This window comes from Denticeps clupeoides, chromosome 8, assembly GCF_900700375.1.
Source record: "Denticeps clupeoides chromosome 8, fDenClu1.1, whole genome shotgun sequence".
NCBI classification, from domain to species: domain Eukaryota; kingdom Metazoa; phylum Chordata; class Actinopteri; order Clupeiformes; family Denticipitidae; genus Denticeps; species Denticeps clupeoides.
The window spans coordinates 7258513-7284238 of NC_041714.1; the positions used below are offsets into that span (position 1 = coordinate 7258513).

The 25726-nt window shown below is 42.9% G+C and overlaps 1 protein-coding gene across 13 annotated transcripts in view; it reads right to left on the reverse strand.

Moving 5' to 3' along the window:
• Positions 1–24816, reverse strand: part of spag9b (sperm associated antigen 9b) — a 33936-nt gene extending 9120 nt beyond the window's left edge. The window contains exons 1-17 of one of the 13 annotated variants that reach the window (XM_028988781.1): positions 24310–24816; positions 16499–16619; positions 15196–15266; positions 14475–14569; positions 9621–9765; positions 7255–7468; positions 6851–6947; positions 6630–6751; positions 6107–6118; positions 5717–5731; positions 5422–5479; positions 3313–3465; positions 2558–2609; positions 2273–2403; positions 1835–1891; positions 1281–1283; positions 229–405 (exon numbers count right to left, since the gene is read on the reverse strand). In XM_028988781.1, coding sequence (XP_028844614.1) covers positions 229–405; positions 1281–1283; positions 1835–1891; positions 2273–2403; positions 2558–2609; positions 3313–3465; positions 5422–5479; positions 5717–5731; positions 6107–6118; positions 6630–6751; positions 6851–6947; positions 7255–7468; positions 9621–9765; positions 14475–14569; positions 15196–15266; positions 16499–16619; positions 24310–24609 — 1823 coding nt within the window. In that variant the 5' untranslated portion in view covers positions 24610–24816. Of the gene's footprint in view, positions 1–228; positions 406–1280; positions 1284–1743; positions 1747–1834; positions 1892–2272; positions 2404–2557; positions 2610–3312; positions 3466–5421; positions 5480–5716; positions 5732–6106; positions 6119–6629; positions 6755–6850; positions 6948–7254; positions 7469–9620; positions 9766–11981; positions 12227–14474; positions 14570–15195; positions 15267–16498; positions 16620–24309 lie in introns of those variants that run through there. The other 12 variants (XM_028988778.1, XM_028988779.1, XM_028988784.1 and 9 more) reach the window with 12 other exon arrangements.
• Between the last annotated feature and the right edge of the window lie 910 nt (positions 24817–25726).

Sequence of the window (25726 nt, forward strand, 5' to 3'; positions counted from 1 at the left end):
TATTTATATATTGATGAAAATGTTAAGCTTTAAAGTCTGTAAAAATTTGTAGACACAGTTGATTACTTTACAATTTACCTTAAATTAAACATTCAAACAAACCAACAGAGAACAGTTGTTCTTGGACCAGATGAACATGGACAGAACGGAAGATGTGTCGGCTGTACTACTCGTCTCTAAGATGCATATTTATTTAAAATAATAATAATAATAAAAAAAAAAACTCACTCCTCATTGAGGAAGTCAAACGCCTTAGACTTGTCACTGGGCAGCTGTGACAGGGTGCTGCTCCTCTTTTTGACTGAGGGCACGATATGCGAGGTGGGTGCATTGTACTTCACGTTGACTGGAGCCTCTGGCTTCTTGGCGGCAGCACCCGAGGATGAACTGAAGAGGCGGCTGAAACTGGAGACGAGGGAAGGAAGGAGAAAACAGACAAACACAAGACAGAACGCTAGGGATGCAGACGTAAGCAGCAGGATCAGATTAGTGGTCAAAGGTCAAATGTTAGGGGTCAAAAGAAACACAGAGGATCCTCCCCGAAACAGGACATGCCACTCCCCATGCAGCACCTCATTAATAACCACACCACTTCCCTAATACAGAGCTTCAAAATCCCCTACATGCTTCAGCCCTGCGACAATCAACCCTTTTATTAATATTCTCATCATCATAACAACAATACATATGTTTTTTTGCTGGAGGTTTACAGGCTGTGTGACATTTTTATATAGCCTTGATGACAGATGACCATCAGCTGCTTAGGCACAGTGGTTTAAACCACCTTTAGGAAACTAACTTACAAGTCATTTAAAAGTAGGAGGAATGAATATGTATCTTTAAAAAAATATCAAATTAAGCAGAAGGTGCTCAGAATGAGGCAACTCACATTAGCACATGCTGATTTCTGAGACAAAGTGTCAGAATTAGCACCATTGTCTTATTTGACAAAAGGGTCTTCACCTAACACCATCTGAGTTTAATCATGCGCAATAATACTTCATTGAAAAATTACCAAGATATTTTATATAAATCAACATTTCAATTTATGTTCATTAACTTGAGAAAAACCTCTAGGCAGTCCCCATAGAGTGACAAAGGGTTCTTACGACATTGCAGTCATTGCTGGTTGATCACTAGGCCACTCCTAAACTTAAATTTTATATCCTATTGGTTAGTATGACAGGTTATAGTCACATAAAACTGTGAAATAAGCTAAATTTAACATATTACTGACAATCACCAAAACAGCCATATCAACCCCCCCTCCCTCAACACACCTTCTGTAAATGCACAGGGTAACATAAGGCCAGGTAAGGAGTGGACACAGGAGAACACACAACAGGAGAGAGAATCAACCTCAACAAATGTTCCCAGATGCACATCAACCACACCACAAGGTTCCCTCCAGAGATCAGCTGGGCTGGGACTGAGCTTCATTTTATACAAATGAACACTAATCTCAGACTAACGCACTCTAACAGGGACATTCTGGTCAAAAGTGATATCTGGACACAATTGGCAAGATTATGAGCAAAGCTAAAACTCCACAACAAACAACTATTGAGTTAATTTCATTATTTTTCAGACTACCCTTATAATGGGATAATTTAGTCATTTAGAGTTGCGAAAAAAAATAAAATCTGTAAAATAGTATTTTAAAACAAAGATCATTCCCAAGATAGCTGTTTTTTTTAAACATTATTATTCCAATAACGCATTTCAAAACAAAGTTTTACTTACATCCTGGAGATTAAAAAAAAAGTAAAGTAAAAGTTAATATAAAATGTTGGCACCCCTAAAAATTATTTCTAGTTTTCAATGTGGTACTTACAACTGCCATATGCTGGACTTCTTTTTTTCATTCAATGTTGGGTTCTCCCTTGATGCTCTATATGAAGGGGGACATTTTTTGATAAGTCTGGCATAATTTTTTTCTCATTTTACTGGAGAAAATCATAATGACTCACAAATATATGTACACAACCAGATGCACCTACTCATTTTTTACATTATAAAATAAAACTGAACACACAACACATGAGGTTATGTAATAAACTCATGTTAATGAGCATCTCATCAAGTGGCTTTTGATGATGACAAAAGTGAACAAAACACCCATGAAGGTAAACCCTCTCCTTTTATTGAAAAATTTTATCAGCCACATATTAAATTGTTCATAGACCATAAACATATAGTCTCAGCGAATTAACAACGTATGCATGGTCTGTGTGAATATGAAATCCTGAGAACACTGGATACGACCACCAACCTGATCATTTCCGTCCACCTGACAGCCTCTTGCAGCTCCATCAGCCTCTCTTTGTACTGGTTGCGCTCCATCAGCACACGAGCCATCTCCACACGAGTAAATCGCTTCCTCTGAGCTGTGGGGACATCACTCTGTCCAAATCACACACACACACACACACACACACACACACACAATCATGTATAAGGTACATAATGCAACTATAAATGTTATACGGAACTATAATACAAACAATTTTCAGTATTTCAAATTATTAGCGCATTTAAAGGGGGGTGGTGATCTCACATCTTCCTCTTCCTTCACATTTTGCTTTGACTCGTCTGCCTCAGTGCGTGCTCTGCAAAGAAATGTGTGAGAGAGGGACAGACAACAATTTGCAAAATGATCAAAGTACCAGAGACACAAAAGCAAACAATTTGGGTGCAGATCATTAAAGTCATTTTCACCGTACCAGGTTTCTGCCAGTTTTGGTTAAAATTACCTAAACGTAGGGCTGGGCAATATGACAAAAAACTCATCCAAAAATACTTTCCCATAATGAACGATTACATAGAAAATGATAGCAGCTTTCACTGCCGTTTTAAGCCATTTGCCCCTTCCTATTATCGCACCCCCTCAACTTTCTTTGAATCTGAATATTTTGCATCTAAATATAATTTCCAGTGTATAATTGCCAAATCCAATAAATTCATAGTGGAAAAAAATTAAGCACCAAAATTTTAAATAATATTATTTCTTATTACTCAAATTTAACTTGTGAAATTCAGGCATATGTTTATGATGCTACACAAGCAAACAGGCCAGCGACAGATAACAATTTGGTGTGATATTTTTTTTTGTGTGTGTGTGTGTGTGTGTGTGTATATACATGTATGTATGTATGTATGTATGTATGTGTGTGTGTGTGTGTGTGTGTGTGTGTGTGTAATATATATGTGTGTGTGTGCATGTAGTAATAGGAGTATTTTGTAAGTCGCTTTGGATAAAAGCGTCTGCCAAATAAAGTAAAGTAAAGTAAAGTTGTACGAGTGCTGACTCACTTTCTGAGCTCTTCCTCCAGTTCCCGGTTGCGTTCCTCCAGCTTTTCTCTGCCCTGCTTCATCAGCTCCAGCTCCCCCTGCAGAGCCTCGCGTTCACACACCAGCTCATCCACACGGGCAATTAGGTCGTTTTTCACCACGTTCAATGCATTTCTGTGCCACACAACACGTCTCATCACCAGAACAGCAAAAATGACAATGGATGCATATGATTTACACTGAAATTAGCACAAAAGATCCGGTGACTCAGTTTAGATCTACATATTACAGGGTTCCCACTAAGTTGGATCTAAAATTCCCTGACATGTCCCTGACCAAAAGGCAGAATTTCCATGACCTCCTGTATATAGAACTGTCCAATATAACGTTTGGGTGCTAGGCAGAAAAGGCCATTTAAAGTGGAATACAGTTGTAGAATTCAAAACATCAGGTTATACATACAACCACTGTTCCCTGAGGAAGAGGAACGAGGTACAACACAAGAAGTATGGGATAACCATGCCTCTGAGTGCCCAGCTGAAGACACCTTTATTCACACCTATATGCAGGAGAACACCCATTAAAACCACCTGTTGTCACCATCTCCCCACCATCTCCAGGCGATAAAAACGCAGGAAAGTATGTGGCCATGCCCCTCTGGTGGGAGCATTCCCCTGCAATTATAAGCTAAGGAGATGGTCTCCACAGTCCAATGCGGCAGATGCTGCTTTGACAGAGGCTGTACTCGAGCTGGCTTCGCAAAGCAGACAAACCGCCGCTGCTCACATGAGCGCAAAGCCGGAGTATGGAGCACATATGCCTGCAATGACAACACAAGGACACACGGGGGCAGTGGTGGCCTACCGGTTAAGGAAGTGGCCCTGTAATCACCATGTCACCGTGTGCTGTGCTGCGTATCACAATGACAATCACTTCACTTTCAATGCTCACACTGGGCAGAGCAGATGAAGACGTCTCTCAACATCTGTCGCAAAAGATGGCAGAGAAAGGGAGATCAGCTCAAAAGCCAAAGAACTCAAGCACTTTGGCAGATAGCCGTGCCCAGTCCAAGCAAGACCGCTGAGCAGCAGAAGGCTCAGAGAATATAATCTGATGCGATTCTGACCTCGCTGATGCCTCTCTGGAGGCAGCGTGCTGCCCGAGTGAGATAAGCTCATCACCTGGCAGGTCTGCAGCAGAGTCACCAAACTGAGAACGATAAATCTCCTCCAGCTCTGCAGAGGAGAAATGACAGAGCTTGGAGGGGAGGGATCGAAACAGGGCGATGAAGGATGTCTCCTCATCATCCTGACAAACCCCTGCTGCACCAGGGGTTGGCGGAGCAGCCTGCATGCCCTCCACATCAGAAGACTCGAGCTTGTCGAAGTCCAGTTTAAGTGGGTCCTCCTCCAGGTGCGTCCCTCTGGAGCAGCACCTCCTTCATACTCAGCCTGGAAAGGCGCAGTAGAGTCGGAGAGCAGAAGGCCACATCAGCGGACATTGCTGAGGAATTTCTCCAAAATTAGCACTCCATGGAAAAACAGAAGCTGTTGTCTGTCAAACATTTTGTAAAACCTGTTCAGAACCTAGTCAGATCCAAAACAGTTAGCAATAGCTAAACTAAATTTTTATAGGCGTAAAAGGTGTCCTTAGCGAGGTGAAGAGTGTAAGAACTGAAGGAGAGATGGCTGTAACGGGTGGTTTTATTGGGGTGTGGACCCTCCCCCTGTGGGCATGCAGCTGGGCACACAGAGGCATGGTCATCCCATACTTCGGATGAAAGGGAGACTATAGGCAGCTTGGTGTGTTGAAGGAAACATACAAAATCCTCATATTGTAGAATGTTGCATATTTTTAGAGCAGAAGTGGTTTTGAGCAAAAATAACAAACACTCAAAGATGCGTAAATACACATCAGGTTTTGGCTGCTACACTATATGAAATTAACAAAATGGATTCCCTAATAATTTGGGTGCAAAGTCAGGTAATTATCAAATTCCCTATCCCTATCTGGAAATGCCCTGACCTGTGGGAACCCTGGTATTAAAATATACTTCAGGTCAACAGAAAACAGGCTTCGTGAAAGAGATGTACTCATTTCTTGGAGGTGTAGTAGTGAACAACGTCTTACTTTGTCTCCAGCAGATGCGTATTCTCTTGGATCAGATGTTCCACTTCACGGCCCATTCCTGTAACACAATTTGATTTCACTGTCATTTCCACTGCTACTGCTGAGCCACTTCACTGTGAAAAATACATGGATGCATTTCACCAGTGGTTTGCTGTTGAGGCCATTAAAATGTTATAAATCGTGTTTGCTTTATTGCACAGGAAAAACTGTACATGTAAATATAAAAAAAAATTATTACGTTTGCACTTCCAATAAAATGAGTAATTACAAGGAATAATGCGTTATAATGGCTTACCGAAAAAATTAAGGTCTGTAAAAAGCCATGCAAGCAAGGGCAGAGAGAAGATTTGGAAAGAAATGAAAACACCCACAAAAACAGGCATAAACCATTTGCTAAATGAAAATCATAATGAAAATGTAAATATGTAAATGATATTTGGGTGTCATTTACATATGACCCTTATAAGATCTTAGAACCGTGAGTTACCATATTTATGTGATTGTCTCTACTTAAGGATCCTAATCATAAAAACACAAAAAATACTGACACACAAGAATCCTTGTCTGGAAAACCGAGGGGAAACTTTCCTTTTTTAAGAGGATCACTCTATGCAATATTCACAGTAACAGAAATAATCTGCCATCTAGAGAGAGAAGGAGACCATAAGACATGTACTATACCCACCAGAATACTCCTCTGAGGTGGGAACAATATCCAGAACAAGAATGAGGGAACAGGTAGAAAAAAAGCTGGTCAGATTCAACGGATGAGCGTTAATTGGGAAGTAGAGGGGGGACTGAAGTATAGAGTGGAGTAATGCTGGCAACACTGGGACTGGTGCAGGGTCATCACTTTCACATAAAGGTGCTGAACAAGTGCAAACCAAAAACAGTCAATTATGCACCTTGGGAACAAACATAATACGCAGATGTGACGTTTTGATGATTTGAAGGACCGGCAGCTCCATCTCTCATCACTTCGCAACTATTCCCCCCTGGCTTGAGATAAAGAGTGTGTCACTTTCACCAGTCCATGCCACATAACTTCGATGGTCCATCGCTGAGAGGATGGACCATCCTAATTTCCCACAACCCCTGCTACACATAATGGGAAATTAATTTCAAGCGATGGTGTTGATGACTAGTGTGTGGGGTAATGCTATTAGGTCGTCACACACAGAGAGCGATTCTGTAATCCGTGTTCTTACCCAGCAAGTCCGCCCCTTCATCCACATCCCCTATGAGGTCGGTGCCAGCGGAGGACAGCTCCTCAAAAAGCGACTCGGTGTTGCGGTCGAATGCAAGGTTCTCTATTCCTTTGGTCGGAGTGCTGCTGGAAAGACCAGGAACGATTTACGAAACAACTAGGTCGCCTGTTTCTGAGTCAGGCCTGGTTTGTACACATCAGAAACCGCTCGCTTCTGAATACCTTTCTCGATTGCAGTCACTCAGGTCCATGTCCAGTTCAGGTGTGGACTCGATGATGGCCTGTACTTCAGATTTTTCCACATTTACACCCGACTCAGCTGAAACATGGACTAATTTTACTCAAATGTACTGTGACAAACAGTTCCAAGCTTTACATCAAATCAACGGTTGTTCTCGGATCTAGGTAATTGCATGACGTGATACCATGAGCTCTAATTCACTACACAGAGCTATTGCAACATTTCAAATGTTGAACTGTAGTGAACTGTTATGTATTTTCTGCTGACGGTTTTACTGAATAGGGGCAATGACTGGCCAGAGATTACACTTTAGCTTTGTGTCAAACCTAAAATATAAAGAGGTGAATATGTAGAGTGGGGAAACATGGTACATGCCCAGACTCACCAGAAGGGGGCGTCTCTGAGAAAGGAGTCTCCGCCATGCCAATGTTCTTCCTGTTGTCTGGCTTCTTGCTGCTGCTGCTATCCAGGTTCTTGTTCAGGCCGTCCCCCTCCTCTGTTTGGGGTGTGTCCACCGATGCCATGACAACGTCCGAGGCAGAGGTGGACACAGGAGTGGCTGATTTGGATCCATCTTGACTTGAATCAGCGAGCTCATCCTGAAAGCAAAAGTTTTTTGACCCTAAATAACACAGGCATCTCCCAGAGGATAATAAGATGATGTAAGAGGCATTATTGTGGGGCAAAAAACTTGTACAGCAAAAAGTGTCATGTCCAAAATTATTCATACTCCTCTCAATAATCAATAGAAAACCCTTTATTGCTATTACAGCAATCAGCTTTTTGCTTGTCTTCACAACTCTTTCAGGTTGGAGGGTCTCCTTGCAGACACCCTGATCTTTAGTATCTAGCATCCTAAGATCAGGACTCAGTTCATTCAGGACTCTATCAGGACCATTCAGGTAAGGAAAAAAGTGAAAGTGAAGGGATTTTGAAGCACACGTCCTTTCAACCAATCACCCTTAGTGAGCAGTGGGAAGACATGAAAGGCTCCCGGGGAGCAGTGTGTGGGGACGGTGCTTTGGCAGTTCGGGATTAGAACCAGCACCCACTAGGCCACCACTTCAAAGCATTAATGTTTTTGTCTGCTACCCTTGGACTTTCCCAGAGACTATTAGAGTTTGTGAAGGGTAGGAATCATTTGGACATGACACTTTTTGCTCAAATGTAAATAGATTATTTTACCCACAATGATGGCGCTTTTGGGAGACACCTGCTTCAATGAAACAAATATGCTCTATTTACTGTGGCGTGAGTTTGGTGTTACAACCCACTTTTTGCTTTAGGATATAGGAAACATGGGAAGGTTTTGGTGTCAATTATCTCCAATTGAAAATTTCATGCAAATGAAACTGGTGGACATTACAACTGCGTGTTATTTTTTAGTTTTCAACGTCAAAATAAAGGCGATGCTGTGGTAATCCTCAGGCCTTAAATAACGATCATGACAGAAACATACGCACAAAGACTGGTGTTGCTAGGACAACTGTTACTGTCGACTGTTGATAACCTGCTCTCAAGAGGTCCCAAGAAAACGGTAATTAAAAAAATTAAAATACTATTTTAATCTTTATTATTATTATTATTATTATTATGTAGCACAACATTGCTTCACGCAATTTAACTATTGTAGAAACAGTAGAACCCCATCCAGAAAGTGTAAAAGGAGAAGGGAGAATACGCCATCTGACTAACACAGAAACGCTGAGTCAGAACAGACACTGAGCGCCTGTTCCTCTGCTGTGGGCCGGGAGTTGACAATAACAAAAGCAGAGTATAACCAACTGGTCTGCAGCATCCCACCCCCTGACCATGCAGAGGTTCTCATCTTTCCCGTTGGCTGTATGTGGGTTACAGATCCCATGCAGTATATCCTCCCTCTCCCAAATAATAGAAAACGGCTCAAATCGTATGCATTTTACATGGACGGTGATCTATGAATCTACGAAGAGCTAAAAATAGCATCGTCCTCTGGCCATGCGCATGTAGGTCAAACTGACAGAGGATGAGAAATCCAGCTTCTGATTAAATGCATCACAACTCAGTCCGCAGCACGAAGCCCACTATGTAAGTACAAACCTGCAGAGGAGAGCATGAATGCTACCTCCGTTTACTTAAACAGTAAAGAAACAAATCAATATTACAATTTCACATTTTATTGGGGTACAGCAGATCAATACTGGGACATGTGAATAATAACTGGTGTACGCTCTCTCTTTTTTTTTTAAAGAAAAGGTCAGCTTGCATATTAATAACGCATTATTGCAATACTGGTAGTAATTTGGTAAAACTGTAGCATTATTGGCCCACTATTTAAAAACCATGTATTATTTACCTGAAAAATATTCCCATTAGCATTATTCAGCTGAGGCCTCTGTGAGTGTTGGTAACAAATGAATGCTTAAATCATCATGAATATTCATGACGCTGCTTTCTGGAACTGTTTCCAAGGGTGACGCTGACAGGAAAGGGGTGCTGTACACACATAGATCCTAGATCAGTGCCACAGTTTCTATGGCCTCTTAGTTCAAGGTACAGCTTGAATCCAGATTAGCGCTATTAAACGCCAGGCCTGTTTAGAAATGCTGGGCACATAAGAGCCAGGGTCCCCCGGCCCTGTTTAGGGCCTTTAACACACTGTGTTCCACAAAGGAACCATCTTGCAGTCTTCCCATGTGCTACTGCCATCCCCTGCTGAGGCCAGCTTTCCCCCAAGGTTCGATTATGAGAAGCAGTTTAGGTTCACCTTACCTTGAGGCTGGTGTTTGAGCGAGGATGGCTCAGGTTGTTGTATCTCCAGGCTTCTGCTCCCGGAGTTTCCTCCAATTCTCTCTGAACATCATGGGCCTCAGCCTCTGGCAGGGGAAAAATCCCAAAAGAACCCGGGCGCTCCTTCCTGTGAGGATAAACAAGACGGTAACAAGGCAAGTAAATAAGTGGCAATAAAAGGCCGGCAACAGATCTTCTAGCAGCAGAGAGACGCTCATCCTTAACAAAATCAAATCAATTTAATCAATGACAGAAGTCCTGCTGCTTCATGCTGAGAGCAGCTATCCAGCAATCCTGCACACGACCGTGTGACCTTCATATCTGGTGAATAAGCAGCTCCAGGAAGGAACCATACCCCTGCTGATGACCTCATCAAGATCCCACAGAACCTAAATCAATGATTGTGACTGCAGATACCATACTATTACAATCTGGATATTCTTTGCCATAATAAAAAAAAAAAAGGATTAAATGGCCTTCATGTCAAGCAACAGAAGACAGTCAAACTATGACCACAATTTACAATAAAATCAAATAATGTACAACAATATTCAATATAATATCTTATACATTAATTATATCTACAAATCTTATATCTGCTAATGGAATAGACAACAAGTGGAAATTATAGGTAATTAGCAAGACGTCCCCAATAAAGGCGTAGTTCTGCAGGTGGTGACCACAGACCACTTCTCACTTCCTATGCTTCTGGCTGATGTTTTGGTCACTTGTGAATGCTGGCAGTGCTTTCACTCTAGTCTCACAACCCACACAAGTGGCTCAGGTAGTGCAGCTCATCCAGGATGGCACATCAATGCGAGCTGTGGCAAGAAGGTGGGAGCTGTGCTTACATTTGCCAGAGAACATCGAGATTGGCAAATTCGCCACTGGTGCCCTGTGCTCTTCACAGATGAAAGCATGTTCTCACTGAGCACATTGGACAGACATGACAGAGTCTGGAGACATCCTGGAGAACATTCTGCTGTCTGCAACATTCTCGGTTTGGCAGTGGGACAGTAAGGGTGTGGGGTGGCATTTCTTTGGGGTGCCACACAGCCCTCCATGTGCCTGCCACAGGTAGCCTCACTGCCATTAGGTACCAAGATGAGATCCCCAGACCCCTTGTGTTTTTAAAACATACGTTTGTAATGCAAATGTTAACCCTTTTAGCCATAAATAATATTTATTTGACCTACCTACCAAATGTAGTATAAAAAGGTAAACCACAGAATTATATAAAAATCAATGAAAATCACACCATGTTTCACTAACTGGAACGAGCAGATGAGGAGTCCAGCCTGCTGCACGTACTGTATGGGCTACTAACCAACCAATCAGAGCAGACCTCAGAAACAATACATAACAAACAACGGAAATAAAAAAAAAACGTTGTTCTAGGGCACAAAAGTCACAGGCGTGCGTTCTACACTGACATCATAGAACTATTTAAAAAAATTCATATTAATGCTGGTCATGACAAACAGGTGTAAGTAAACACAGTGCAGGTCACATAGCAGTCCAAAATATCACAATAATGTGCAGCTTACAGCCACAAAAATTAAATTAACAGAATTTCTACTTTTTATAACAATACAATTTTTATAGACTAATATTCAATGTGTTCGAATATGATAATAAAGGATATTAATGCTTTATTCTAAATTATTCTTCAACCCAGTTGACATCAGCCAGACGAGGTTAGCAAACCTCTTCGTAGGAATCACAGACATTTTATACAAACCAAAGCAAAACACTTCTCATTACTGTGACATGTCCTCTGAAACGCCACCTGTACTCTGTTGTTTGTCATTACAGTTTGCACATTTATTTGATATAGAAAAACTCTGGGTATTCTGCGATGCACATAGACACGCCCACCACGAGATGTCCGACAACTTCCCAAATTTGTCTGCGGACAAATGTTATATTCTACTGAAGCCCGTGCTGCACAGACGGGTGTGCGGCAGTAAAAAGGGCTGCATTAGACAGACAAAATAAGCCCAACAACAATAGAGAACACGTCCCTATAGACACGCTGGCACCATGGCTACAACCACCCCCTGCTGCCCGTGCACACACACACACACACACACACACACACACACACACACACACACACACACACACACACACACACACACACACACACACACACACACACAATTTCACTTCCACCATTGCTACCAAACCCACAGTCAGGCACAGCCTCTACAAACCAGAAGACAAGAAGCCACAGGAAACTGGAAGAGAAAACAGAGAGATGGAGCAAGCAGGACACAAAATACAGACGACAAGCTAAATAAAAAAAAAAAAGAGAGAGAGGAGAGGAAACCGCGGTCGTACCTGCTGGTCCGGGGCAGTGTGATGGCAGGCAGGCCAGACGAGACAGAGTAGTGCACCAGCAGCAGGACGGACAGGGACACCAGCACGGCCGAATTTATGACCACCGCTCCCCCAACAAAGCCGAACACAAACAGCAGCATGCAACCTGGGCTCATGGCCGCAGTAGCAGCGCTACGATGCTCCCATCGGCACCGGAGGCGAGCGGGGCAGCGTGTGAGTGTGCGCCGCCACAGCCGAGCGGAGCCGTGACGTGGGCGCTCATCAACACGCAGTAGCACAGGGATGGGGGGGTGGGGGGTGGGGTGGTGGAGCAGTGTCTCTCTCCCTCATTCGCTCCAGCCCTCCCTCTCGTTGCTGGCCCTTTTCACCTCTCTCTCTCTCTCTCTCTCTCGCTTTCAGTGGCATTCAAAATAACGCTTCAGTGGTTAATATAGAAAGCCATGGAGGATAGACAAGATCAATTAACCAAGCAATCAATTAACCAGTGAACATGCAGATATCAGACAGTAAGGTGCTCTAGCTCGAAAGGTTTTAATGGAAAACTTTTATTATAAAATATAAAATGTAGGTTGAATGGAAATCTATTTGGGGATTTTTAATTGTTATGAATTGAAAGTGGTGCAGTGGTGGCCTAGCGGTTACGGAATTGGCCCCGTAATCAGTAAGGTTGCCGGTTCGAATCCCACGGTCCCCACACACTGCTCCCCGGGCGCCGGTCATGGCTGCCCACTGTTCACCAAGGGTGATGGTTAAAAGCAGAGGACACATTTCGTTGTTTCACCGTGTGCTGTGCTGCAGTGTTTCACAATGACAAATCACTTCACTTCACTGCCCAGCTTCAAAGGGTGCAAAATGCTGTTGTGCCTCTTTTAACCAGCACATGAAAACATGACAGGGATCCTCACTCTCGATCAAAAATAATAATAAAATCAATAAAAACCCATCTATTCTCTTTGGCTTTCGACACACTGTAAGATGTTGACTTAATGTTTTTATGTGATTGTGTTTTTATCTTGTTTTTTCTACAACCGATTTTATTTTAGATATGTTTTTCACTCTCAGATTAATAAAGTGCTTTATAAATCAAGTTGGTATGGTACTAAAAAAAGCTTGTTCTGTTAATCCTCCTGAATAACAGTGAAGGGATGTAAGTGTTCTGTTTCAAACTGTAGCATTCACAAAACATACATTAAGAACCATATTTTGTTTAAAACCAGATTAAAGTGTGTAGTGATTGTCACATGTGATACACAGTGGTGCACACAGTGAAATTTGTCCTCTGCATTTATCCCATCTCCCTTGGTGAGCAGTGGGCAGCCATGGGAGGCGCCAGGGGAGCAGTGTGTGGGGACGGAGCTTTGCTCAGTGGCACCTCAATGGCACCTTGGCAGATCGCGATTCGAACCGGCAACCTTCTGATTACGGGGCCGCTTCCTTAACCGCTACGCCACAGTGTAGATGTCCAGAGCTGTACACTACACAACCTTATAGAGCTGCACACAGCCATGTCTGATGGTTTCAGTCCCATTAAATAATTACTGTAAATCAGATAGGTTAGGCTTACTTCCCCATGACTTTTTGTGAGCTTTGGATGCAAGAACCTGCCCTCCGGTTTGTCCTATTTCAGTAGATACTGACCACCGCATACAAACCAAGGTAGAGTGAAATATACTAAGAAAGAAAAGAAATATTTTGAAAGGAGTGGGGACTAATCAGTCTTTTTTTTTACTACTTCAGAATAATCCTCTTAGCCAACTGATGCAATCCCCTGCTCTTTCTCTCTAGTGTATACACACACACACACACACAAATCTGGATATCTGTGCTGCAGTAGGGCAGAGCTGAAGTTCATCAGAGCTGAGAGCAGATTTTCTTCAGCTGAACAGTGACGGACTCCACTTCCATTCCTCATCCTCAGTCTTTCATCTCTACACCACCACATCCTCATCTCTCTGCCTGACCCAGTTTCTCTGCCTGTGACTAATTCCCTTAATACCACAACCGTGTGTCAAACACAGCCAAATAGAACAATCAAGCATATTAACTCTGCAAATATTAATTACATTTGAATTAAGCTTCTTTGAAAGGTGTGTATTAAAAAATGAGATAGTCTATTGCATCACACCTTCAAATCCTTTAATCTAAGATATCAATCTTCATTGTTATTGACATGTATGGAGCTAAAACAGCTCTTTAAGGACTTCAGAGAAAAACGACAAAGAGCATTTACCTGTTGACCAACCCAGCTGCAGGTAACTGTAAGCCTCAGCAGCAAAGAATGGAGAGGATTATGTAATGTTCGCGCATTACTTTCTTCTTCTCCTGTTTTCTGTACACCTCCTGCTCCTCAGTCTCTCCCCCCATATAAACTGGATATAAACAGTCTCTCCCCACAAACGTTTCCAGTTTTTCTGTTCTCATCGCTTGCTGATTGCTCATTCACATTAAAATGTGAATAATGTGAATATAATGTGAAAGTGCATGGGGACTCACCGTACTTTAGACAGCGGGGTGGACTCTGTCGGCTCAGCACCCCCATGCTGTTGCAGTTTGGTTCGCTCCAGGTGCTCCATGTAGCTGTGAATCATCTGGAAGCAGAACCGAACAATGACGTCTGAGCTACACTCAGAACAGTGACACTGCAGTGCCAGTAAAACAATGGACCACTAGAAATGGCCAGCTGGGATGTCAACGCCCTATCCACATCTTAACACCATATGACCAGGTCAATTACAATTCTACACCCACACAAACTCCATGCAATTGTTATAAAAACAGAACTCACTCCAGGTTCTGCTCTACTCTCAGATACCAGTTCTGTTGTGCTGAACACCGATCACCAGAAGGGATGGCAATACAATTTATTTAATAATAATGGTGACCCTACTGATGAAAATGGAAAATCTTAATAATGGAACTGTCACATTGGTTTGCTTATTTGCTTATATTAACATTTAAGGCATTTATCCACAGCAACTTACAATCAGTAGTGACAGGGACAGTGCCCCTGGAGACACTCAAGGTTCCAGTGTCTTGCTCAGGGACACAATGGTAGTAAGTGTGGTTCGAACTTGTCACTTTGTGGCCTTCTGCTTCATAGATGAGTGAGCTACCACTAGTAATACTAAAAACGCTGTCATGTTAGCATTAGCTGATGAATTATGAAATGAAAATGAACAAACGCTCAGTCCTGAACCCTTTTTTCTGTGCCCACCTCTGTGTGCCTCTGGTGCAGAGCATTGTACTCCTTCCGGAGTTCTGCCTCCCGCTCCTCCAGCCGCCCAACTGATGAGAAAAAAAAAGTTGGTGAAGTTGGTGAAGGCTACAACACCACCACATTCTGGCCACCAGAAACAATTTCCAGCATACCTTTTTGTACCATATTTATTGAGTCAAAAGCCAAAGGGACTTACTTCATGTCCAAAGATTCAAAGTAAATAATAAAATATGATGGAAACACATGGGCTGAGTGGAAAGTATGATTATTTATGTAGTTACAAAGCAAGACCACAAGGTGTCCTCAGTACAGCAAAAACAGAGTATTTGGAGGTAAAAATGGAGGAAACAAGCATTTGTAAATGACATTTTCACTGATTCCCTATTATGTTGACTATAATTGGTTCTCTGTTATGTTGACGAACTACAGAGACACCCCACCTGATCAATTCTACCTGCTAAGGAAATATTAAGATAATGTCCATGTCGAGTTAAAGTAGACACAGTCGGGTCGACTGAATACTCCGTACAGACCATAATACAGGATCAGTACCGTACTACCAAGTCTAAATCCTCCCAATAGCTGGGTGCTAGTCTGAAAAAGACTCATTACATAGAAATTGAGTCTTATTGTGATTAGGCATATTTACATGGATGCTAATAATCCATTAATAGTCTGAATCAATTTCAATTGGAACAAAAGCTCCAATTTGATAGGTAAATAGGCAATCTGACCCAGTAAAGACTTCTGCACCAGTAATCATCTGCCAGTTCAGTGTGCTTTCATACATTGATGATGTTGTGAAGTGCAAAAACAATATAAAAAAAAAAAAAAAAACTGCCTAACTAGGGGTGCATTGATTAAACAAACCCACAATTCGGTCGGTATTGTGCTTTATGGGTCACAGTTTCAGATTCACTTTAGTTTTATTTTTAGTGCTTTGGGGAGAAGATGAATCATTAGAAATGATCTCTATTTTTCCTCTGCAAGAACAACATTTTTATAACCCACTTTAGTTCCCACAGACATGGGTTGTGAACACCTTGCTCCACCACGTAAATGACAATTAAAAGTGGTGCAGTCAACCTCTATTGTCTTGTGATTCCACAGATTCCATAACTGGCTCATGGACTGGCTTTTTTGCAATATTTGCAATATTGAGGTCAATAGCAGTCGCACAAGCATTTCACTGCATATCATTCTGTGTATGTCTGTGTACGTGACAAATAAAATAAAATAAAAAGGTTATATACAGTGACTATTTCTGGTTGTTGAGCATTGCTTATTGGTCAATACTCACTCTGGTCAACATAGTTCTTGGTCTTCATCTCTGTCTGTCGACTCTGGGCCTCCAACAGCAACACCCGACTCTGCAGGTCCTTCCGCTCCTGGTCCTGGGAGTCTTCATATTCAATATATCTCTGATGACACACAATAACCCACTAACTACACATCTGCATGAGTACCAGGGCTCTGTCATAGGCATTATTCTTTAAACACTAAACAGAGAGACAAATAAGTGCGTGCTCACACACACGCACAATGAAACCGGCAATTCTCTTAATACACAGTCAATCCAAACACAGTCAATCCAAACTTGGTTACTTTGAAGTGTCATTAAACACAATCATTATCACAAGAGATGTGTTTTATCAGCAGATCTTCAGTGTGACGCTTAAGCCCTGCAGCACTCTTGCAGGCCACCTGAACCCGTACTTGGGTACAGTGATGGCTTTAATGTGGCAAAATCAGCCTCGCAGCCCTGGTCTAAACTTGGATTGTGCCCTGGGTTGCCCCGACCACACACACACACACACACAATAAACATCAATAAAATTATTTGAACAGAATAAGTGTGTATTGCAGTAAAAAAATAAAAATAAAAGTGCTTTGTGATAAATAGCCCATCTGAAGAGACTGTAAATGAGTCTTCAGTACAGGAAATAAAAATGACCCCAGGATAGGGCAGCAGGCCCACCACACCTGGGATCACCAGTTCATCTAACTGAACTGAAGGGCCGCACCCAGAAAACAAACCCAGAGGCCATAAGGCCAAATAAAAAAAAAGACAAATTGCTTAAAAAAAAAAAAAAAACATAGAAAAGAATAAAACTCTAGAGGATGTTCAGTATCCTTGGCCAAATCCTATGATTTTAGATCTTAGCACTTTCTGGGACAAAAGAAAAATAATTGCAACTAGTGTTGTTTTTATCAATGAATTATCTACGTCAAAGAACCTTTTTAACTTGATGAGGATAAGACAAGATGTAAATGTTGGTCATGTAAGAATGACTATAACGAAATACATCATGTAATATTGTTGATACTAAGATGTCTCTTCATTTTCGTTGATGAAAACGAGATGAGACATTGTTAAATCTGTATCTCCCACCCAGTCACACTGATGACGTCACTTCCGCAATTGCAGCTTTAATTTGATTTCAGGATACACATGATGGATGAGCATGTGGCTGGGAGAAAATGTTGAAACGATCTTTTGACACACTTTCTTTACAATGAAGTGGAAAAGAAACTGATTGCGTGCTTAAAAAAACATCAGAGCGTCGTCTGTGTCTGGAATTCTTGAGTCTATATAAGGTAAAATAATATAACCTTGATTTTAACAATGAGATGGGTTTGACTGAAAGAAAATGTTGTTCTTGTCTGTTCTACTAGGTACTTGTACCTAGCAGATACAATGGTACTTGTAGTGAACATGTGCACTTTATAACTTGTATGAAGCTAAAATAACAAAAGCTCAACTTGAACTATATTGTCTGGATTAAACAGAAATGCATTACTAAAAAAATACATTCAAATAACATTTCTTTGAATCAGTTCTTGTTGACAAAAACTAGACTAAAATATTCATAGATAATTCTGACTAGAATGCTGAGACATTTAGTCGACTGAAACTTGACTAGACTAAAATGACTAAAACTAAAATTAAGACAGGCCGGCAAAAAAAAAAAACAACTAAAAGTGCAACTGTAGTGCCCAGTCCTCCTAACAGAAGTGATGTCCGGTTTCTGGAGCTTCTTTCTCTGACAGGTTGCTTCAGTTCTGTCCACAGACCGTCCAGGTCAAGTCAGGTCAATTGTGCTGGCCACTCCACTACTGTTCTATTATTCTGTTTAAATAGACAAATGTGTTGCTGCTGGAAGAAAAAGCTGCAAATCAGGCCACGATGACAAAGTGTCTCTGCTTGACACAGATATTTCCACTACCAGTTCCTGGATGTCCTTTTCAGGACAATGTAGTCAAAATGAAAGGGAAAATAAATTAGTTCTGAAGTTTTATTTGAGTGAATCTGATGAGAAGAAAGAATAGATAAATAGAATTGTAAGAATATTTTTCTTATATATAGTTGTCTAGCAGCTCCTATTTTTACTTATATGATTTACTAATATGATTTCATTAGTTTTTTATTTGTTATATATGTGTAAATGTTAAAACATATAAAGTAATGGGAGGTGGGGGGGGGGGGGGGGGGTAGAGAACACCAAAAAACTGTATTTTTTAACATGCAATTACGAACACATTTTATTATTCACAAAAGGCAAATACACAGGAGTATTAATCTGTGTGCATGTATGCATTGTGTGTGTGTGTGTGTGTGTGTGTGTGTGTGTGTCACATGGCCCAGACCCCAGATCTCATATGACTGCGCTCTATCGAGTCTGAGAGGCAACGCTAACGGGTCCTCCAATAATCGGCTCATTGTGCGCCAGACACAGAAGCCTCTGTAGTGCTGCACTGATGAGCTCTCGCCTGCACCTCCAGCAGCCAACGCCAGCGCTTCATGCACTCCGCACTCAACACACTGCAGCCCGCAGGGCCCAGATTCACCCATGATGCAGCCTGCAGCGCTAAAGCAGAGCTGGAGCAGCGATAGCTGGGCATCGCCCCACGTGAACGCAATGTACAGCAAGCAACCGCTGGCCAATTTCACAGCCGAACTGCTGATCAAGTCATCAGAAATCACAAGACGTCATCAACTCACTGGGAATGTTCCTGCTGTATTCGCATACTTTGAACCAGGGAGTTGTGAGTGTGATGTCCAGCCCGACATTTTACTAGTGAATAAAATAGATGTATTCATAGTTGGGGTCCTAGTGAACCGGAATTGATCTCTTCATCGATGGTAACTTGAAAGCACGTTGTAAGTTGCTCTGGATAAGGGCGTCTGTCAAATGCCGTAAATGTAAATGTACTTCACACGCAACATGTCTGGTTCCAGGTGGCCGTGGGTAAGAAAAAAATAAAAATAAAACCATGTCTACTGGACTAAATCTACAACTTCTCCAATTTTTTTTACTTTTGTTTTTTTAAATGAAAGGTTCTTTGCACCTTAATAAAGCTTGTTGTGGAATGTAACTCAGCTGATGGCCTCTGTTGAACAGCACTTGTTGATTAAAGTCTCGCTATACAGGGATGGCGATATGGAGCTTCCTCTGCCATAAAAGATTGTTGGTGGTCCTTCCCCTTTGCAGGCAGTGGCCACAACTGAAGGTGGAACGTGACCAGAAGGTGACACATCTACTGCAGGTAGCCATAAGTGATGTATGGGCTAAATAAAAACCACAGGGTAAGACATTTCTACTTTTTCCTGATCTTATGATTAAGAAAATCTCCCAGACAGAAAGACAGGAAGCACTTTTCTTTCCAGCTACTTCCTGTCCTGCCCCTTCCTATGTGCATGTAACAAACTGAGAAAAGGCGGCTACAAGCTGGTCGGCACTAGCGGTCACATATGTCCAGTCACAGCTCACACTATATGTCTATACGGGGCCTGATAAAAATCAGGGTCAGGGTTATTCAGGGAACAACAGACTGGGTGTTCTTCCACCAACATGACCGGATGATCAGTTTTCTCTCACGACTGCCAAACCATGCAGTCTTGCCTTGCCTTCACTGTTCTGTCCAGCTTTAGTCCAAACTAATTAAAATCCTTCAAGACGAACCACAACCAAATCCGGATGAGGACCTCTGTATTATTTGTTCTTGGCTAGTTTGGATGTACAATACAGAAACAACTTTATAAGACTTCACAGTTGTCCAGGTTGTCCAGGAGGACAGGTAAGAACAAGGTGCGATACTGATGTTGTACATCGTCACTTGGACATTAATTAGCTTGAGCAAATTAAGACTTAAATGGAGAAAAAAGCTCTTAGAGGGTTAAATTGTTCGCCCCGGGACAGGCATGAGTGTCATGAGACTCAACCACCAACACCCTGCACTAACAGTCACTCTGCAGTGACACCTACTACAAGTACAAAGTTCTGCCGCGGTTGCATTCAATACACATGAAACTGCTGTCTGCAGAGTATCACACAGTCATTTAACACAGTGTGCCTTCTCCATCTCGCTCACATACTGTCTGCATATCAGCTCTCCATTCCATGAACTGTGCACTTTGACTCTTCTCTAACTCTCGCATAGCAAAAAAGGTGCAACATCACCAAAACTAATGACTGAATAAATAACTAGTCTAGTTTGATAGCAATTTATTGGGCTGTCCATTTACATTTAACAGCATTTATCAGACGTCCTTATGCAGAGCGACTTACAATCAGTAGTTACAGGGACAGTCCCCTCTGGAGACACTCAGGAAGTAACTCGGGTAGGACACAATGGTAGTAAGTGGGCTTTAAGCTGTGACTTTGTGGTCTACTGGTTCATAGGCGAGTGTGTTACTCACAAGGCTACTACCACCCAGTAAAAAAATGTGTTCCCCGTCCCAGTCTGTAGGTTTGATGCTGCACTGTACTGCCAATGTAATGCCCATATTTATTATTTAATGGTACGTTAAGAACGACAATGGAATTACAAAGAAAAAAAAAAGTAGGGACAAGGCATGAGGGTGATGGCCATTAAATGAAATAATCCCAGAGCAGTGACAACCTGCTGCATCACATTCCACACGTAGCAGGTGAGCGAGACACACACAGAGAGAGAGAGAGAGAGAGAGAGAGCGCGATTGGGTCAAGCATCCGGTCGGTAAGAAGGAAAACCGGTGGTGCTTTATGAATCGTGGAAGAGCAGGATGCCGATGCAGACAGCGGCCCATATCATTCAATAAATCACCGATTCGCAATGAGTCACCGTGACGCGGTGTTCACGTGACAGCCGCAGTGTTCCTCTTCCTGCATTTTAGTCTGTAAAGTACTCGTGCTGCCTGTGAACATGTGAACACATCCAGCGGTGTGTGTGTGTATGGGTGTGTATGAGTGTGTGTGTGTGTGTATATGGGTATATGTGTGTGTGTGTGTGTGTGTGTGTGTATGTGTGTGTGTGCACTGCCCACAGCGGGCTCATCTGTGGTCAAATTCTGTGCTTAAATATTTTACTTGTTGTGACAAGAACTGAGGATTGAATTATCCTCTTTTCTGTTTGGATTATGGATATAAGATTCCATCATTGACAAACCTCCTGTAAAGTATCAGGCAGCTTTGTACATCTGTGCTACTGCAGACACACAGAAACACAATATTTAAACTGCTGCTGGATTCTCTGCCTTTTCCAATCCATCATAAGGATGGAGGATTTTTCATGCACTTTTATATATTTACCTGTGGCAGAAACGATTTTTTAAAACATTATTCAATATAGTGTATAAAACATCAACAACACATCTTTGGATGCCTCTCGTCAGGATTATCATCCTAAAACATCTCAACATCCAGACCATTTTAAGGACAAAGCCCTTGACAGCCAGATGATGAGAAGTGTGAAAACGGATCACACCACATGAATTGTACACTGTGTGTTGACAATTAAACATTCCATCGATTTTTATATCCAAACGTAGAAGACAAAGTAAAACACAACAGATTTATCCTTCAGAAATGCCAACCTAGATGCAATCACGTCAGCAATAACTAGTACAGTCACGTCGACGGCAACCGGTACCATCATGCACATGTCAACAGTAACTAGTACCATCATGTCCATCTCACCAGTAACGAGTACCATCATGTCCATCTCACCAGTAACTAGTACCATCATGTACATGTCAATGGCAACCGGTACCATCATGTCCATCTCACCAGTAACTAGTACCATCATGTCGACGGCAACCGGTACCCTCATGTCCATGTCAACAGTAACTAGTACCATCATGTACATGTCAATGGCAACCGGTACCATCATGTCCATGTCAACAGTAACTAGTACCATCATGTCCATGTCAACGGCAACCGGTACCATCATGTCCATGTCAACAGTAACTAGTACCATCATGTCCATGTCAACGGCAACCGGTACCATCATGTCCATGTCAACAGTAAGTAGTACCATCATGTCCATGTCACCAGTAACGAGTACAATCATGTCGACGGCAACCGGTACCATCATGTCCATGTCAACAGTAACTAGTACCATCATGTCCATCTCACCAGTAACGAGTACCATCATGTCCATCTCACCAGTAACTAGTACCATCATGTACATGTCAATGGCAACCGGTACCATCATGTCCATCTCACCAGTAACTAGTACCATCATGTCGACGGCAACCGGTACCCTCATGTCCATGTCAACAGTAACTAGTACCATCATGTACATGTCAATGGCAACCGGTACCATCATGTCCATGTCAACAGTAACTAGTACCATCATGTCCATGTCAACGGCAACCGGTACCATCATGTCCATGTCAACAGTAACTAGTACCATCATGTCCATGTCAACGGCAACCGGTACCATCATGTCCATGTCAACAGTAAGTAGTACCATCATGTCCATGTCACCAGTAACGAGTACAATCATGTCGACGGCAACCGGTACCATCATGTCCATGTCAACAGTAACTAGTACCATCATGTCCATCTCACCAGTAACGAGTACCATCATGTCCATCTCACCAGTAACTAGTACCATCATGTACATGTCAATGGCAACCGGTACCATCATGTCCATCTCACCAGTAACTAGTACCATCATGTCGACGGCAACCGGTACCCTCATGTCCATGTCAACAGTAACTAGTACCATCATGTACATGTCAATGGCAACCGGTACCATCATGTCCATGTCAACAGTAACTAGTACCATCATGTCCATGTCAACGGCAACCGGTACCATCATGTCCATGTCAACAGTAACTAGTACCATCATGTCCATGTCAACGGCAACCGGTACCATCATGTCCATGTCAACAGTAACTAGTACCATCATGTCCATGTCAACGGCAACCGGTACCATCATGTCCATGTCAACGGCAACCGGTACCATCATGTCCATGTCAACGGCAATCATGTCCATGTCAACGGCAACCGGTACAATCATGTACATGTCAATGGCAACCGGTACCATCATGTCCATCTCACCATTAACTAGTACCATCATGTCGACGGCAACCGGTACCATCATGTCCATGTCAACAGTAACTAGTACCATCATGTACATGTCAATGGCAACCGGTACCATCATGTCCATCTCACCAGTAACTAGTACAGTCATGTCAACAGCAACTGGTACAATCATGTACATGTCAACAATAGCCGGTAGCATCATGTCAATGGCAACAGGGACCATAATGTCCATGTGAACAGTAACTAGTACAATCATTGCCAAAGGCAACTGGGACCATCATGTACATGTCAACAATAACTAGTACCATCATGTCCATGTGAACAGTAACTAGTACCATCATGTTGAAGGTCGGTGACGGTGACCAGCACACTTATTTTTAGCCACTTTCCAGCGTCCAAAACACTACGGTCACAACCTGCTGTGTTAACAAAACCCCAGCCTATGCAAGACGTAAAAGTTGAGTAATGTTTCGGGACGTGTAGTAGGAGCAGTGATTAGCAGAGGGCCGCTCCCAGTCTTCACCTGCAGCGACGTGCGTCTAAGCGCCTGTTCGGACTTTCACTTGGATCTCAGGCGACTTTTGGTCACTTCGGTTCACACTTTTGGTCACTTTTTGTTCACACAGTAACGCGAGGCGACAGCAGATAACGGGATTAGACCGGAGCGCCGCTCCTGTACTAACACGGGGACTAAAAATAGTCCCGCTAGCGCGCCGGGGTTTATCGGGTCTCCGGAGCGCGGCGAAGTGCGGGGAAAGTGGGGCGAGTGGCCTAGCGCGGCGGGGGCAGGACGCACCTCCTCGACGCCCTTCCTCAGCGCCTTCTCCCGCTCGTACTGGGTGACCAGCTGCTCGTTGTCCTCCTTCAGCAGCTCCAGCTCCACCTCCTGCTCCTGCTTCTCGGCGTACACCGCGTCCAGGTTCTCCAGCACCGCCACCACCAGCGGCATCAGCTCCTTCACCACGTCCTGGTCGTACTTCCCGATGAGCCGCTCGAACTCGCGGTAGATGGAGCTGGCCAGGCCGGAGACCCGCTCCGACATCATCGCCGAGCTGCCCGGGTCGTCCTGGTAAAGAACTCCGTCCTCCAGCTCCATGTCTCCACTTTCGTCCTCTCCCTCGGGGAGCGAGAGCTGCGGCTCCGTCAGTCGGACGCCCACCTCCCGCCGGACGGCGAGTTCCGCGGACAGAAAGAAAGTTGCGGCGCCACAAGTGTCCGGGGACCCTGCGCGGCGCGGCGCTTCGCACCACTTCCTTCCCCACTGGAGTTTCTCTCCGCGTCTTCTACGCCCCGCGTAGAGCTGCGGGCGGGCGTCACGTCGTGACGTCACGTCGCCAAGAGGAAGGGAGGGGGCGGGGCGTAATCCGAGATTATATCAAATGTCACGCGGAGATTATAATGTCTTCACTTATTCATTCCAGGTGTCTATTCAGCGGTTGGTTTCTAATGGTGTATTCACGGATTGTTTGGAAGGCCTTTTATTCTTATTGTCAGCTGTTATTTGGGCACCTCACCTCAAATACCGCTGGTACAAAATTCACTACGTATCTACGTAATCAAACAAGACTAAATTAAGACTAAAATGATCAATATATTCTTCCATAGAAGAAATGTTGACGAGTTGAAAATAGAGACTCTGAAGGTAAAAGTGAAAAGGAACCATAAATAAACACGAACTAGCCAGTCCAGTGACTATAAATTTTTTTTTAAATAAAGGGGCAGTGGTGGCCCCGCAGGTAAGGAAGCGGACCCATAATCAGAAGATCCCCGAATCCAGAGCCACCGAGGTGCCACTGAGCAAAGCACCGTCCCCACTCAATGCTCCCCGGGCGCCTGTCTGGCTGCCCACCAAGGTGGTGGGTTTCACAATGACAATCATTTCACTTTCAATTCAGAAGAATTACAGTTATGTTTTTTTTTTTTTAATCAATTTATAAGCAGAAAGGGAACTTTTGTGTAATGTTTATATGAGTTACCGTCCACCACTGGAAGTGGTGAGTAAATGGAGATATCATCATCAGAACTGGACCAAGGTGTGATGAAAGAAGGTGACCAGCTCTACTGAACCGGAATTTCTTTTAGATCACATGTAAAGTCAGGGGCTGAATTCCCAATCCTGGAGATTCACCTGATATTTCTATTCCACATGCCTGTTTATGAATACCTGATCCTAATTAAGAAACCTACTCTATAATAGGTAGGAATTTTTAATG